The sequence below is a fragment of the Ambystoma mexicanum genome, chromosome 1p (assembly GCF_040938575.1).
Source record: "Ambystoma mexicanum isolate Mex_15411 chromosome 1p, UKY_AmexF1_1, whole genome shotgun sequence".
In the NCBI taxonomy this organism is placed as follows: Eukaryota; Metazoa; Chordata; class Amphibia; order Caudata; family Ambystomatidae; genus Ambystoma; species Ambystoma mexicanum.
The window spans coordinates 1,013,109,605-1,013,127,760 of record NC_090921.1 but is presented as its reverse complement, the minus strand read 5'-3'; the positions used below and the strand labels follow the sequence as shown (position 1 = coordinate 1,013,127,760).

The following is an 18,156-nucleotide window of genomic DNA, read 5'->3' as shown; positions in this document are numbered from 1 at the left end:
TGAACCAGTGCAAAAATCTGTGGCGCAGCAGTCATTTGTATAATCTGTCCCAGGTCTCGCAGAACAGAGAGCGCGCAATTCTGCTTCTGCCTTCATCGAGAGGCTCTATGACTCCTTTAATCTCCCTGTGGTTCTCAGGCCAAGCCGCATTGTTTCCAGACAATCTTTGGTATCAAAGTCAGAGAGTAACGTGGCTTTAAAAGTCCAATGTTCATCAATCAGCCAGTTTCAGGTGCGATATATCCCGCCGCGACGGCACTTCCTGTGTGTGGCCTGCCCGCGGGACGGTATACACGCATTTCGTCAAAGTATTTTTCATCGTGGGACTTTTCATCGCGACCCTTTCATCGGCAACATTTAATTTTTAAAAACATTTTTTTAGGGGGGGTGTTTGTGCGGGTTGGAGTATGATTATTTAAGTAAGGGGGGGTTTGGGGTGGCGCAGCCCCCCCATAAATAAAAAAATCTAAAAAATAAAAATGTTGGTGATGAAAGGGTCGGCGATGAAAAGTCCCACGATGAAATTTCGTTCGGCGAAATAACGTAGAACCCCGCAGGACAGGCCCGGAGCCCGCTGCGTTTCACCGGAGACTCAGGGCTTGCTACGCACGAAATCGCAGAGTTGCTGTGGAATACATTCCCAGAACTCAACATTTCCAAACTGTGAAGAGGGTAATTTCTCACAGAAAACCTCCAATTTACTTTGCAGTGCTTGGGCAAAATACGCATTTTACGAGTGTTTTATAGCGAAATGAAGGTCGCTACTTTCGGGTCAGTGGCTGATAAGACGGAAGTGAGTATAAGGCTTTTGTGTAGGGTGCGTGCTGCAGTGAAAGGTAAGGGACGTCTCTCAATGAATTAAGGGGAGGGGCAGAAAGCGTCTTTGTGGTACAGCAAAAGGGGCACGTGCGACTGGCCCCCACCCTGGATGATACCCCACCTGGCTGCCTAATGTCTTAAGGCCACGCCAATTTCTTTTTTTACAAAACATAAAGAACACATCCTGATATCGCACAGAGGGCTGCTGAGGCCCTTCAGTCTGAGCCTGCTGCCTGGCTGCTGCTGATAAGTGCGTTCCGATCAATCCTTCCTGTAACGTTTTCAGTGTTCATTGTATTCACAAGTCGGGCGGCGCTTTCACTTTTCTGTGGGGAATATACTCATCATGTACAATAACCAAACTCTAGAAGCACGTTCATACACGTGAGAGGTATAATGCTTCAGGAGATAGCTCCGTTTCTTAAGCACTCTGTGTACAGATCTGTGTTAATATGCCAGATCAGTGCACCTCACCCAGGCAATGCAGACATATTGTTGCCCTCTCTGAAGTTGGTGCACTTGCATCTATATATAATTGGGTGACCATAAAGTCCCCTGAGCTACAAAGAACTATTTAGAGCTAGTCATAAAAACACACATATCCTTACAATGGTGGAAGTCTTGAGTTTGGTTCCACCGTACTGACTTCTGTAAAAAGATTTCACGTGGCATGGCCTTCTGGTGGCATGGTTTAGCCGATTGGCTGCACTTTCTTTTCATGCAGGCAATGTCAGTGGAAGGGGTTCTACACAGAAGAAGTTTGCTTTTTTGTACAATTTCAAATGTTCTCCTGCACATCATGAATAACAATTTGCAAGTCTGTGTGCTAGGTGTGTTTAAAGCTTTAGAATACAGTAGGGACACCCAGATGAGATTTATTAAGGCACACATCAACTAGTATTGTAGTACTTGTATACTTTCTTTAATGGTGGAGATAATGAAGCTAGAATCAGTCTACTTGAGCATAACATGCTTATATTGTCATGAGGGATTATTATGTGGTTTGGTTTCTTTCCAGCTCAGTTCTTAAAACAAGGGTATTATTTTAGCTCATGGGATACAAACATTCACAAATAGTTGGGCCTTGCTGTATGGCAAAAACTGGGACACTATGTGGACAAGTGCAGAAATTACAGACTGGGCTTAAATCTGAGATTTACCTCTTAACCAAAATGCGTGATACCGGCCAACGCATTTTCTCACATAGTGCCTAACCTGTCAGAAATGCCAGTTGCATAGTACTTCAAAATTGCCGGCCCATAAGAGTGATTTAGCTCCCAGTGTATGCGCTTTAAAAAAAAAGCAGAACTTATGGTTTAATTGGCTGTAGAGCTCTTCCAAAAACAGCAATAGTGGCCATTTAATATAGGGATCTATGTGATCACTGAGCATCCAGAAATGTCGTAAAAGAAAATCCCGAATATGAAAACGGAGGCACACATTAATCACACTTTACCGCATTCCTCATACCAGCAACCGGTGGACCCTTAAATACCTTTTGGCGGCTCACTTACCATCACTGCAGAGCCTCGACTCGCCCAGCTCCATGCAATATGAGTTTCACATCCTAAAGTGGGTCAGAACTTCTGTTGCAGGATCCTTTTTTTCAATTTTTCGGTCATCCTCCTTAATCCTTGCAATGGAAGCGGGGGAAACCCCTGCACCCCCCAAACTTCTATGTGCCATATTTGCTGTCAAAAGGGAAGCGGCGGACACCCCTACAGCTCCAGATTCCCTCTGTTGCGAAAACAGGCATTCTACATTTTCGGTACTGCCAAATGTGCAGTAACCATATATTTGGAATTTTATTTCTGGGATTTTGAAGTGATACCGAATATAGCACACCACACAGTCATGCGTACCTTTGCTCATAACTGGCAACACCACTTTAAAACCCTGACCCGTCATCCCAGGATATGTCTGGACACATGCACCGTCCTGGTAGCTTTTAATCCATATGCACTCTATGTGCTACGTGCACCTTCCTCGCTGCTGCCAATCTGTCGCCTGTATCCATCCATGCTCGAGCACTTGGACATTCTGTGAGGCTTCTATTGAGTTCTGCTTCTATGATGGGGTATATGCACCTTTCTCATACAGCTATTGATCTGTGACCTGCATATACATTACAGCGGGTATACCTTGTTCGTGGCGGATATTGTTAAAAAGTGTCCTGCACTTTGGCTACAAGTACCCTCGTCATGGACTGCTAATGTTACTCTTGAAAGGTCACTCGTATATGATTCTGATAGCAGCACGGATGAAGGGGGCTATGGGGCCTTGAAGGGTGTACCAGTGCTTATTTTAATTGCTGCCAGGGCAGCATATAAACCTATCGATTGTGATAGCGAAGAGGCGCAGGAGGATGGGACCAGAGAGTCCGAATCGCTTCATGTCTTTGGTTTGGGAGGGCAGAGGGACGAATGTGTATGTACCATGGGTCCCAAAAGCCCTTAAGATGCCCCTGCCTAGCTCCCACACCACAACCTGCTTCTGCTAACCTTTGATCCTGTTTGTCCTGATGGGTGCTGCACCTGTTACTGCGGATGGGAGTTTTCGGCTGAAGACATGTGCTGACAGACTTAAATAAGTTACATTTTACAGTTATGGGTAAACCTAAGCGAACGTTCTCAAAAGTGATCAGCAAATCTCCTAGTGAGATTTGGGTAGATTTGTGAATTCCCTCAGATTTGTCTTCCAGTCTGCATCTACCATAAGAGCCATACACCTTTAGGGAAGTTTGGCAGAAGTTCGTCCATTTTGGATTGATTTGTGGGGGAAAACATACACAAAGGCTTGAGGAAAGGAGAAAAGGGTTAGCAATGGGAGGCATCGTGTGAGGCCAGTTGTGAATTAGCAAGTGCATAAGGAGTCCTGCACATCTACTATGCATGGTACCCAAGTGGGGCGGCACAATAAAGTCTACAGCAAGATATCATAGATGAAAGCAGCTACTGCAGAGATCTATGCGTAGCCTGCTGTTCCCAGGGTTGAATCTGGGTAAGAACAACTCAGTCTTTCATTCTTCCGAAGTGGATCAAATTAGTAAAGTCGAAGTGGGGAACTGTAAGATTGCGTGTCAGAATAGTCAAGTCAGGCACGTGTCAGGTAGGCCTGGGTCTGCTTTTCATCATTTAGATGTCAACACATGTGGCCTCATTACCGGTTCGAACATGTGGTAAAAAGTGATGCCACGTATCTTGGCAGTAGCGGGATTACCACCCTTTTTACTGCAATACTGAATTCAGAGTTTGGAGAAAAGGTGGAGGATACACCTCCAGCAGAAGCTGATGGTGAATCCTCCACTTTACTGCCAAAAATGTACAGAATTACTGCAGCGGTAATTCCACCACAATCCCCATGGAGTCCTTGCCACCACTCATAATCCTGTGGTGGAATTACCACCAACTTATGAGTGTGGTGCTAATTATCGCCTAATTTATAATGCGGGCCATTGTGTATTACTGAAGTTTCTAATATTACAATAAAGGGAATTAATAACAAACATGGACCTCTGGAAAGCCTGCACGCTAAGGGAAGTCACTCGTGCATTAGGAGCGTGTGGAGTTTCGTCCTGCTGAGTTGGCTTACCTTTCAACTACTGGAGTTATTTATTTAATAATGGGTATAGTTCATGGGAGCAGGTTATTATTTGGGTCAAGTTAGTAACTGATTTGTTTTGCAGGAAAAACCATAAAGAAAATCTGGACCAAAACATCTTCGAGCAGTGCTCTTCCAGGCAATAAATAACCTGGTGAAAGATTCTGGCAGGATTCAATGGAGGCCAGGAAAAGACAAGTGGAGCCCCTCCCCTTCCCCACAGTGTGAAGGTAGGGAAGTGGTGGTTGCTGGGGAGGTCAAGTAAAAATGACCACGCTATACCAGAGTTTTAGCGCTGGGCCAAGCGATTGCGGTTTTGTAAGGGAGAAGTGGTGGAGCATGTTATGACAAATCGAGGGTATTCGTCCCTTCTCCCCATGGTGGAGCCCCTTCCTGTGAGGCTAGGGAGGAGAGCCCACACTGCAATACCCGCCCTGGGGATAGAGGCAAGTGGGACCTCACTGGAAGAGACTCCCCCCTTACGGGACAAGGACCCCCATTCCCATAAGGATCTCTCTCAGGCTGGTCATACCGTGGTCTACATGGGATGTGCTAAAACACAAGAAAATATGAATTATCAAAACTTGGATGTAGACACCCCTAAGGGATATCATTATCCTGGGAGAAGAGAGTGTATCCCTTTAAGCAGGACATCCACTTTACTGAGACAAGTATGTTAAAGGACATGATTCCAAAGGGGGAGCAGAGAGAAGCAGGAGGCGAGAGAGAGGATTCTAGTTGCAGGCTGTAGGAGGCCACAAGCTGAACTACACCGGACGACAGAGGAGAGCAAGGAACCTGTGACTTTCAAACTCGTTTGCAGCTGCTTTCCGGGATGCCAAAGTTACAGCAATCCCAGAACGCCAGAAACCAACAGGGCGGCAGCCCAAGAACAAGCAGGGGTGTGGCGAGACCACAGACACAGATCTGTGGTGGACCATCGGTCCGAAGAATGTTGCAGAGACCGCAAACGATCCAGAAGGACTGTGTGTCAATGAGTGCAATCATGTACGGCGGTGCTGTGAGAAGGAGAGAGACATCAACGACGCGAACGCCGGAGAGGAGACAGCGTCTGCCATACCCAGCAGGAGGAGAGACCCCATGACTGAAATCCCCTGGCAATGTTTACCACCACAAAAGAAGGTAACTGGGTGAACGGGAGGTGCGTGGAAACTCCAGAGAATCAATATGTCATACAGCGTACTCGTCATAGCGGAAGACATGAAATAGAGGTAGCTTTGAAATGAAATGGATCCAAAGATTGAGCATCAAGAGAAAACTGTTATAATACACAGGCAACTCATCACAGTAGAAGATATGAAATAGATTTAACTTTGAAAGCAAATGGAGACAGAGATTTTAAAGTAAAAGAAACCCATTATACAACAAAGTTAACTCATTAGAGTGGAGACAAAGATTGTAAACTAAAAGAAAATCATTATACAACAAAGTTAGTTAAGTCCTTACAGTGGAATATGTCAAATGGAGATAATTTCGCAAACTAATAGAGATGAATATTGTGAAACAAGAGAGAACATTGAGGAGAAACTGGGCAATAAAAGAGAGACCCAATGGGACAAAATACCCAGGGAAAGGGGGAAAACAAAGCGCTATCCTGCACAAGAACAAAATAGCATTACAGAGAGGGAAAGGCAGGGCTCAGAGCCTACAGACATACAACAGCTACAAACCAGAGTAACCCAGGAAAACTAGATTCCCTCCGAAGGTCGCAAGCAGGTCTATTACCAAAAGTATAACTAAGAGAGAGACAACATGGATTCAAGGTGAAGAAAGAAATTGCAACATCCCACTTGTGAAATTAAAGATACCAGTACAAGAAGTCACGAGAAACAATTTGCGAATTGTATATTAAAGACTGGTACTTGCAGTACCCTCGGGAGAAAGGAGTCATTCTCCCGACCTTAGTTCGTTTTCTCTTAGTGGTAGGGTCAGTTAGGGTAATTTTGGACAGCAGACTTGTTTCTTTGGACATTCACGACTGACAAACAAGCACCTTAGTTATTGATATAGGCAGGCACCACCATAGACATAGGGAAAGTGAAAGCCAGAGTATATCATGTCCTCTGCGAGCGTTGGTGTCCTTCTGACCCGTCACAATGTGCATCCCACATCTCGTGCTTTCTTTGTCTGAAATAGCAGGTTATGACTGAGACTATGAGGAGGTTAAATGGCCCACCCATGGTTTGAAATTAGGAATAATTGGCCCAAGGTTCCTCACTGGCAGGCTGATCTCCTAACATGTGCCAATTGTCAGAGCTGCCACAGTTGAAACAAATTGAAAGATGATTCTCTGTGGGATTAATCAAAGGCATCATTTCTTTAACAATCTGACTCAACATTTGATTAAACCACTTAACTATTTAATTCAAGTTCAGCATTCTCATAGAAATCAAATGTATTTATATATGAAGGCCATAAATAAAAATGGTTCAAAGTTAATCAGTAAATACGGTTTAAAAAAAATCCCCCTGACAAAATTACAATACTGAATAATCTACAAAGACCCCATTAACAAAAGATATGGACACATTGGAGGCTAGAGATAAGGCTTAATAGACATACTGAATGTAGAAGGGAAGTGTTAAATGATGGAGGTCCGGACAATGGCAGAGAATACCCCCTGTTGATGGTCTTGCGCACTACGCAGCAATGGCGGCCAGAATGTCAGAATGAGATGAAAAGGACGGCCCACCTACTCTCAGGCACTGCGGTTGATAAAGGATATATCCCTGGCAAGAAGAAGAGGGCAAGGGAAGGTGAGGAAAACAAAATCCGACTAACGGCGAGTAAGAGGAAGGGCTGGGAGCCTCGCCAAAAACAGATGCTAGAGTCAGATGTTTGATCGGAAGATTGAAGCCACTGATAATAGAAAGACCACGAAATGTCGAAATGCGTGTCTGGGACACTGAGTGTGAAACAGGAAGTCCTGAAGTTAGACATCCTTTGCAGCTATTTATTTAGAAAAGGGGGAGTGTGAGCAATCTAGCCGCATCTTAAAGCGCGTGATAAAGCATGCAGTCACATATAGTGCACGCCACTCATCACCCATGCAGAGCATATGCAGTGCATAACTTGAAGACCGCTGCTGTAAGGTAAGGTAGATGTTTACACCCTAAAGGTAAAGTTAGCCACATAGAGGTATTTTCTTAGAACTCTTTCACACTCACTGGATCAGTTATAAGGTATTACAATAACTAAATGATCTTAAAGGGGCTTCCAGCCTGGAAGGAGAACCACTGTAGGAGGAGATCATGGGGTAAAAACAAGAGGTTTTAGTTCTGTGGTTGATTGTACGAAAGGGGTCAAAGGAGATTAACAGATTCCATGGCCTCTGGATGTAGAGAAGTATCTAAACCAAAGAGATGACCGAGAAGCAGGGCTGGAAGAGCCTCCTGAAATTAGCGGGGGACCAAAGCCATTGGCCAGGAGAGTGAAGGAAAAAAAGGAGACCATTGGAAGCAGATCAGAGACATGACTAGATCCGCTGTGAAGGAGTCCCCACTCTGGACGAGTCTACTTGCGGTCTATTTCGCGCTTGGAGCAAGTTATATTATCTTGCATTTGTACAGCGTCTACTGCCATGGGTTATGGTGTCAAAGCGCTTTGCCTGTCATAGATGTAAAAGAGGAGTATGCTAGAACACGCAGAAGTGCTAGGGAGGAGCAACGTAATGTACCTAATTAGGATGAGGGCGGACAATAGACAAGAGGCTCAGGAAAGCATGATAAGGAAAAGGTGGACATGCTATGTGTACAATGGGACCAAATGTATAGTTGGGCTCCATTGTATTCTATGGGGAACAGTGCCAAAAGGAGAAACAGCTTGAGAGAGGTATTAGCCGTGCCAGGGGGTATGTCTGGAATTTACTCAACTCATCATGAGCCAAGGCATGTTGAAGACATGTCCAAGAAAACACAGATGGCAAAGTCCTCCTACTTACTTCATTCTCTAGGCCCCCCAATAAACATTTGGGTGGGGCTGCATGTCAGAGATCCGAATTTCCCTAGCTTGAAAAAAGCTCCCTGAAAAGTGAGCAAAAACCAACTTGGATTTCATTTATTGGGGTTTCCTAATGTATGCCATGGATAACAAATGGATGTTTTTTTAACCAAAACCACAGTATTCGTCATCTTCCACCAGGATCTACGGTCATTGACCAGGGGCCTATCTTGTTCACTGCAGTGAGATGAAATCTGTACGCGTTGCTGTTAATGTGAGCTGCAGTATGGCATTTCCATCACAATACCCCCTGTCAGAAGCCTACCTTGTTTCACATGTGTTTCGCTGTATTCGCAAATGGGCAAATGGGGAGTAGTGTTTGTGTGCATAGGCCAGGCAGACTGGATGCCCCAGACCTTCTTATTTAGAGCCAACTTGATCGTTTTATGTTTCTGAGGCCTACCCTTGTGTACATGAAAACTCCACGTTTTGATGGTACCGTGGCCTAGATTTTCCTGTATCCAGGTATAATAGCACGCCTTTATAGTTTCTGGCCAACTCCACAGGTAGGTCCACCCAGGTTCTGAAACTCTGTTCAGGACAATCATTCTGGAATTCCAACTCCTTGTTTTGTGAGGCTCCTTCCAGGGTACAATTCCCGTTGTGGACATGCCACCCAGAGTACCATGAGCCTCTCTGTGGGTTAGACTGTCCAAACTCCAGTCCATCCACTGGGCGAGTTTGCGGAAAGTCAAGTGCTAACTGAGGGTAAATCTGCCCACAATTCTGTCTTCATCTGGATGAGTATAACTGGCATTCAGACTCCTCCCGCCAAATAAGTAAGGGACAAACTCACAGTAAACATGTCAGAATATTGCCCTCCGTGAGCTTGTCCCGCAGCCATGATTGAATCTTCCAGGGATCAGAGCCCTGCTCTGGGCTGATCTGACTCGTGTCTGATCCCACTCTGGGCAGGTCCACCAGGTGTCAGGTCTTCACACTGAGGGGGGGGTTATTTAGGGGTGCTGTTCCTCCCATTGGAAGAGTGCATCTGGGTTCCTGTGATACACAAAAAACGCGATTGTGGGAAGTTCCCCCTCCACTATGTTGAGTAAGACACAACTGTGGTGCATCAAGGGTACCTTGTTTCAACCAATGAAAATCAGATGAAATGTTTGCCCAGGATCTCTTCTACTACCTCAATATGCCTTAACATGTGAGCTCCCGCTCTGCCAATATACCCCATATGTGACCCTGCCAGCTTGAATCAGATGCCGCAGGGTGGCAATGCAGCTTCTGTCTTTCAGTATCCTCATGCTGGAAATTTATGAAAGAGTTGAATGTGAGCACGTCCAGTTAGTAACCAGCCATTTCACCTGCCAGTGTGATCCCAGCGTGTATTACACTGCTCCAAGCTCCGGCTGCCACTCCACTCAAAATACTCGCGCCAAGGCAAACTCTGATCTCAGCCTTTTCAGAGAATGCTGATCCACCGAGTGACTGACAGCTCGTGACACTCTAATCAATTACAAATGGACAACCCCCACCCACTGTCCCCCTCTCTTCCAATCACTGAAAGTGTCCTGCGCACTGATGTGAGCAGAGCTGTCAATCAATGCACGGAGCCGATCCAATGCCTTAGCACTGACATGGATAAATATCCACCCACGGCGACACAACAATTTCCATTCAGGTTGCATACATTGGGCAAGGAATGTGACGATCAGTGTCAACCACAGGCTTTAAACAGTGGCATGGTCAACAAATGAGCAGCATCAAAATACAGGCACGTGCTTTTCCTTCCAAATGTCTAGTGTATTAATGAGCCAATTTAAGGGCACAAACATGTCTCACGTGCAGCCACTACCTCAAATGGCGCCAATTCACTCTTTCGCAGGATGTAAGGAAAAAACCCCTGCACTGTTTACACAACCCTCCACAGCCTGCCACTAACACACATAACACAAAACCTTTTGCGTACAGCAATTCTTCACCTGGCTTATTGCATGAGAATCGTACAGCAGCAAAGTGTAATCCAGAATTTGAATAGAAGGGTCAAGAGCAATCAGGGAGTGATCAAGTTGCTATGTTGTCAACTGTGGGACCAGTAGGTCTGGATTCAAATATCAGCTTCGCCACATGGTCAAACGGTATGGTCTTGGGCAAATCACTCCCAATTCCCCTATTTGGCACTATTAGAAGTGCTCAGATTCTGCCAACCCTTATCACGGACACAAAGGGCCTCATCACGAGTTTGGCGGTAACCCTTCAATCCGGCGGTAGTGCTATTACCGCCAGATTTAAGGGTCCACCAAATCAGGGCTTCGGTGCATTTTCTCCCCAGCTCTGAGCTGGGGGGAAATCTGCCGAAAATGTACACTCATACCGCCGGCAGGAAATCCACCGGCGGTATGAGCGTGAAAATTCCCCATTGAGCCCAATGGGGAATGGGGACTTCCATTACCGCCAAACCTGTGATCCGGCACTAATAGCGCCGGGGGATTTGGCGGCAGGGCAGACAGCGCCAGCGCTATTAGCGCCGGGGTTACCGCCCAACTCATGATGAGGCCCAAATACTTAGACATGTTCAGAAGAGTGGAACCTGCCAAAGGCAACAGAACAGAGGGTGTGTGTATAACAAACGCAAGAGGTTATCGGTGATATATTGGAAATGTACCCATAGAATTAGCATACATAAAGTAGTATGTCATTGGTTAAATGAAAATAATTGTCCTTCACTTTTGAGGAGGATACCATAGCTTTTGTATGGGCTGTAGAGAAGCTCTGTCAATTCCTATGGGTTAGGAATTTCGAACTCCAGACCCATCACAACCCCTTTGTCAGTCTGCTCTCCAAACTAGCTGATGACAAAGACTCCCCCAGACTCACGAGGTTAGTTTCCTTCCTCCATGAATATTCCTTCAGAGTCACATAACTTCCCCGTAACAATAACATCCTGGTGAAATGTTTCTCAAGTCTACCCCAAAATAATGGGTCTCCTGAAATGGAAAAATCCATCTTATCTTATGATAAAATTCAAGATAAGCTGACTGTGGAAGTGGGTGATATACAGAGGTGAAAAGATTACACCTCCCCCCAACCCTCCCTCTAGAATTAAACAGAGGTTAGTTGAATGGGAATCTTGGCAACCAAGAGACTTCTGAAGGAGTACTATTGGTGGCCAGGCATGGACCAACTGGTGGACCATTAGTGAGGGATTATGAGACATGTGCCAGCAGTAAAAAGGGATTGGAGACAAGACTTCCACCCATGACTCCTGTCCAACTTCCCTGTGCCATGAAATGCAGGTTCTCACGTCTCAAGTCTTCAGTGTATAATCCACACAGGAACGGTCAGGCAGGGAGGTTTAATATAAGATTGAAGAAGACTCATCAAACAGTGCTTGTGCGGGGTAACAGCTGGGAGAAGGCTGTAGAAGAGATGCTTGCAACTACCAAACTGTGCAGAACTCTGTGACCAGAGAGGTCCCCTTCAAAGTGATGCGAGGGGAGTTGGCACCAAACTCTGTCCCTTGTTGCTCTTCTGCAGCCAGAGTCAAAGGGAGACAGACCAACAGGCTATGCGTAGGAGAGGGGCAGTCAAGCAGGAAGTGAGTACATCTAGTTGTGATGTGAAGACGGCAGCGGTCTCCAAGCAAAAAAGGGTGGTTTATTGGATGAGAATCAAAGTCCCTTGTTCACAATGCCCAGGGGGGCTCTGCACATTCTCAGATCCAGCAAGGGCGGGCAGTAAGGTGTACTTCAGTGGTGGCCAGCAATGGTCACACATTGTAATTAGAAAGAGGTATAATAGTCAGTGGTAGAAGTTTACCGAACAAAGTAGTGGAACATTGGTCTGGGTAGGGGAAAGGATAGGCGGAAGCATAGTCCAACATGTCACAAGGTGTTGCAGCCGGGGCATTGTAATAATCTAAGTGACTACTAACTAAGGCTCCTGTAACAACTTTGCACTTCCACAGGGACATGAATGAATAAATCCTCTTCATAGAGTGTTGAATATCGTCATTAAAATAAGAGGAATGGTTAACAGATAAAAAAATTAATGTAGTCGAACACTTCTCCCAACCATTCCCGCTCACTTCGATCACTGGGTGTAGTGGTGGATAGACCACAGGAAGGACAGGGAAATCCCTGTGTTTTAGGAACCCTGACCCAAGGGACGTCTGTGGGAACTAAGGGAACTATTGCGAGAAAAGGAGTGTCTATGTCCAACTAAGATTAGATGGAAGGTGTATGTGAAGGAGGGGGGTGTGTGGCATCCTGCCCAGGGAGGTGCTACCTGCCCTCACTGTAATGATATGATATGATATGATAGTTTATTTATATAGCACCTATACACAATGTGTTTCAAAGCGCTTCAAGGCAAGGGAGGGAACAAGGGAAAATACAATTACATTCTTACAGGCCATGAACAGTAAGGATGTGAAATGAACTATCGTACTCGGCCTGACGACATTTCAGATAGTGCAAGAGCTAAGACATAGATAAGGAAGGGAGGGGGAGAGTGGGAAGGAAATGGAAACAGACAGGCGACTACCGTACTAGGCCTGACAACATTTCTGGTAGAGCTGGAGAAAACAAAAGGTGAGGGACAGGGGTGCAGAAAGGGAGGGGAGGAACAAAACAAGCGACTATCATACTATCATCTCATCTGCTAGTCTATGGAATTCCGACTCCTGAGTGTTCCACAGCCTTAGTTGCCCGGGGAGCAACCAGGAAAGAGATTGTGCCTTGCACTATAGGTAAATGGATGTAGTTCCGTAGTGTCCTGGATCCAGAGTCATTTGTGGAGGAGGATCACAATAGTTATCTCATCTCTAATGGGGGATTTTTATTTGTGGTGTTGGATCATTTCGATATACGTAAATATAATGTCTTATGTACCTTTGAAAAATCATCACCTAGGCATCCAACTATCGCGCCAGTCCACAAACGATCCCCTTTCACACATCCACCATCCACTTAGACCCAACTGCCAGCCACCCAGGACCTACCAGAGTTCACGCAGATCTCGTGGAGGTTCGGAGGCATAGACATTTGGGGTCTTCGTTGATGAATGGGGTTGTACTGAGGTTCGGTGTTGCATGTTTGGCTGAATGGCTGCTTTAAAGAGAGCTTGAATGTTTAGATGGGCTGCGGGAAGGTTAGAGGGCTTTAGCAAGGGTAGCGGTTTCTACGTGGGGCAGAGCTGTGTGGGGGAGTCTTGATGGTTTTACAGATAGGTGGGGGCTGCATAGATGTTTGAATTGACTGCATACAGGTTTGCTTCGGATGAGAAGACGTGTGTTTGGGTACGCTGCATGCATGCATGGATGTGGGCTGCATACAGTTACTTTTGGTCCTCTCGGTCAGGTGGTGTTGATTGTCAGCTTGTGGCTGCATGTTTGGGTACGGGGCTGAGTGGTTCGGGCGCTGCATTGGTGGCTAGCCGAGCTGTACTTCCCGTCCCTTTCATCACAGAAACCATGCTATCTCCCCTGCCTCTGGCTACTGGGGGCTGCTGGCTATCCCAGGCTTCCAAGCATAGGGTCTTTCGGTGCCCATTAGCCGGATCTGCGGTTACTTAAACTGCCGTCCCTGACTGGGGATGATCTGGGGTCTGCACACCCCCTATGCTCCAGCTGGGTCTGTATAGATGGGGTTATGCTGCAACTGTGCCCAGTCTGGTAAGGGCAGCGGTCCCCCCTGCTGCTGTCCATGGTTCTGGTGGTTTCTGCCTCAAGTCCCGCTGTTGTCCACCACCTCCCCCAGGCTCCCTGTGCACTGGACTGGGGGCGTGCGGCCGGAGGGGGTCTCTGGGGCTCTCACCTTGCTCTTGACCTCGATGCTGGCCTCACCCGACCCGCGGCTGGCACTGGGGGTGCTGCGAGCGGCTCTGGCCATGGCGGGCTGTGCCCGGCTCCCTGGGCTGGGCTGCTCCTCCAGCTGCCCTGCCCGCTGCCTGCTTTCCGGGGCTCAGGGCGCTCACCGGCGCTGACGTCACCGGAGCAGCACCGGAGGCGGGGCCAGACCAGGACGTCACGAGAGAGACAGCCGATGACGACACCTGCAAAACCTGGGCACTGGATGAATTCCGGGGGGCGTCAGGCGGGCTGCCCGCCTGTGTTGTGATTGGGAGTGACCATCTCACTGTAGAGGGTGGGGAGATGCGACCATTGCTGCAGAGGGATGGGGAGAGACCATCTCTGTGGGTAGGGACGTGGAGGACCATCTTTCCGCAGGCAGGGGATCACATCCCTGCGAAGGCAAGGGGTGATTTATCTCTGTCAGCAGTAACAAGTGCACCAGCCCCACCTGCTGGCGGGGAGCGGGATATCATGCTGCAGAGAAGGACCTAGGGCCGGCCTCGGGCTCAGGCTGGCCGCCTGTAAGCCAATAGAGAGCGACTGTCAGAGTAGCCAGGCCAAGCGGCTATTGTTATTCTATGTCAATATGATTTTTTACTGTACCAAATCACCACAATAGTGGTAGTAGAGCGCCTGGGCCTTGCAATAGAGGTACTGTGCCACAGCAGAGGTATCCAGACATTAGCTTGCTGGAAGAAAGAACATGGGCAAGGGGAAGCAAAGCGGACAGGAAAGCGATACGTACATGCTAGGAACAGGGATGGGGGTGCGGTAATGGGGGGGGGGGGGTTGTAATAGCACGGGAGCATGTCAGTCCTGTTAGGTAGACTATGGTTCTGAAAAAGGGAGGAGGCAGAAATGTCCTAAAGTGTTGTGATAATTGGCTTGAGTTTCCAGGGTAGATTTGAAGAACTGTAAGCGAGTGCACCATCTAAGGTTAGATGCATGAGGAACTCTAGGGTATGGTCTGGCAACCCTGGAAGTTTGGTGGTTTTTGTTGTTATTGGGCGTCTATACTTTGTGCCCGAGGTCAAACTCCTGAATGTTAATTCTGTGACTGTCAAGCCTGAGCCAAGAGTGGCATAGTCAAGGATATGCAGATAAAGTGAATATTGTTGGTAACAGAAGGTAAAAATGAGCATGGCGTGGCCAGATTTAAAAGGCCTGGCACCTTGATGTCAACATTTTAAGAGTTTGGTCCATGCCATGTCATACTAGGCATTATTTATTTCACTATGCAACAAGGTGATGGCTTAATTCGAAGTAAGCTAGCCTGGGCTGCTTAAGCAGGATGTGTTCATTAGACTTGGTGAAAGGCGGAGGTAGATGTACGACCAAACAGGTTAAGTAGGGAAAGACGGGCCAGATGTCTGTTCTTTTGTATTGTGAGAAACCAGAAGATGTCTCACCCACTATTCCCGCAGGATCTGTCATCCAGGTGACCAGGACATGGTCATCGCCTTTGGATCCAGTTCCTGGGGGTGGACCAATGCGGGAGGATCACCTGTGTGTGGGATCTTCGGGGAGTGGGAGTGGGACACCGGATGGTGAGACGCAGTATCCCCTTCCCTGTAACACCTTTACCCCATCCTACCAGGTAGGATATGTAGGCACTCTAACCCCCCCCCCCTCACTTTCCTACACAAACACTTTTACATTGACAGCCCACTCTGGGAGAAAATAGACTAACACCCGATGTGTCCCAATACAATGGTCAGGCAAGGTCAGGCAATTACTGACCATCGCACACACCTTACTTCCATTAAACCTCCCCACATAGATGAATAGCGGAGCACAAACGCACAGTCTGAGTGAGGCAAAGCACACGAGGAAACAGCAGTTTTGAGACGGCAGCTGAACGAGGGATGAAAGACTGTGAACTACGAGGGGTTTGCAAGGAGGAAAATTCCTTTGGCCTTTCCAGCAAGAAACCGTTACTTTCATGGGACTTTGGGATTGGACAGCATAAGGCCAGGAAACCCGTCTGAAAAATCCTGCATTGTGTGTCAGAGGTACCCACGCTCCTCCTACATAACTAATCGAGTCAGAGAGAAGCAACAGCCGCCGTTGTACTGTCCTTGGCCCCAAGAACAAAGTTGCAACAGAGAAACCAACACAGCTGGTGAGTTGGGGAGACTGATACCAGACCAGTCTTTGTTGAAGACAACGTTGCAAGGAGCAACATTGTATAATGAGTGCTGGAACTAACATTGTTAAAACGCATGTGATGAAAGACGCAAGTAAAGTTAAACTGATGGTGAATGCTTGAACATTGAAAGGAAAGATACGATAGCGATGACAGAGTGGTCTGGCACTGCATGTGTGCTCAATCAAAGGTCTCTGTAAGGTATTCAGCCGAGAAGTGGCAGAAGTGAAAGTTAAAAAGTTGTAAGGAGAAAGAGTTTGTGAATCAAAGTGGTCCTGCGGCGGGTCAAGCAAAACTCTGTGCACAGTCGAAAGTCATTGATTTTTGATACTGAAAGGACCGTTTGGAAAATGAGACAAAGTGGTTCGAGCCCAATCGAGGGAGGCCAGTTGATAACATTGTGTTAAAGTGGGTCTGAGCCCGATGGTGGGGGTCCCAGGGTGAACAGTGAATCACCTGAGAAATTGTACATGTGGAAATCCTGAGAAGAAAGGAACGTTAATGTTTGTCGCATCAGACCCTCTGTAATAAGAGACTTTGAATGGCAAAGAGACTTTGTCACAGAAGGTCCTGATACTGAGATTTGAACTGCATCCTCGTGCTAGAGAAGCCAGAGTGTGTGCTAAGCTTGAGCGTGCATCCTTTTCCGGTGCTGTAAACGTGGGCAAGGGAAGCCAGTGGCTCAACTATTCTGACATACCATGTCTTGAAGACTTTATTTGTACAACATTGTTTCCCACACCATTTGTATTTAGAAGTAAGGATTGGCAATAGGTTTATTAGTGTAGGCCCTTTTATTTTTTACAAGACTCTACTAGGACTGCGTTATTATTTGATGGTCGAAGCTTGCTCCCATCTTTAGATTTAGGATTAGACAGGTGTTTTTCCAACCCATTTTGAAAGTTCAATAAACACCCTTGAACTTTGGTCACTTGTGTCTGTATTCACTGTTTGCTACCATGCCTTCCATACAGTATTCAGTGGCAACCTGGTGCCCTTTCCTCATGTTGTGTTACCACGCTGTTGCTATAATCATTAGGCTGTGATACACTCTGTACAACACTTTATGCCAAAGTCAGGCCACCTCGCAGGACTGGGAGCAGGCGGTCAAACTTTCAGGACACAAGCCCAAACAGCTGGACAGCTTTGTGGACAAACTGTGGACTGGTTTGCGGACTTAGTGGACTGCGGAACTGGTTGTTTTGACCAATGCTACTGACCCAAAGACTTTAAAAATCCACCACATATTTTACCAAAAAAACAGTGAGTCATGAATGTGAGGCACTAGAATGTGGCGCCTAGAAACACCTGTGTACAGGCACGATATACATGCAATATCATATCATATCTTGGAGACAGAAAATACTTTTTTCTCCCAGTTGGACCCACTTGCATACCGCATATAAACCGTGCAAATAAACGCTGGTAGTTGTGCATTACATTTTATTTTAAATCATTGTTGAAGTATTGAAGCTCACGCACAGAAGCCAGTGTTTGTGCAGGTGCAGCCATATTAGCTGTCTGTTTGAGGAGCACCCTATATGTGGGGGGCAGGAGGGAAAGCCACCTGACGCACATATGGCGCATGCTCCATCTATATAGTAGCTTATCAGCTGTATGAGGGAAGGCAAACTTTCCACATGCACAAGGCATCTTTTTAGCCCCTAGCGGGGGTCAAGAGTGAGCCTATACGGTAATACTCATTCACCTTCCAAATATAAGAACAATTATAATTATAGGAGTAATATACTCACACAAGTGTGAC

General features: G+C 46.7%; 1 protein-coding gene across 1 annotated transcript in view; it reads right to left on the bottom strand.

Moving 5' to 3' along the window:
* Positions 1-14,650, bottom strand: part of PARD6A (par-6 family cell polarity regulator alpha) — a 372,467-nt gene extending 357,817 nt beyond the window's left edge. Inside the window, exon 1 of the mRNA XM_069655159.1 lies at positions 14,208-14,650. Coding sequence (XP_069511260.1) covers positions 14,208-14,282 — 75 coding nt within the window. The 5' untranslated portion in view covers positions 14,283-14,650. The remainder of the gene's footprint in view (positions 1-14,207) is intronic.
* Positions 14,651-18,156: the final 3,506 nt, after the last annotated feature.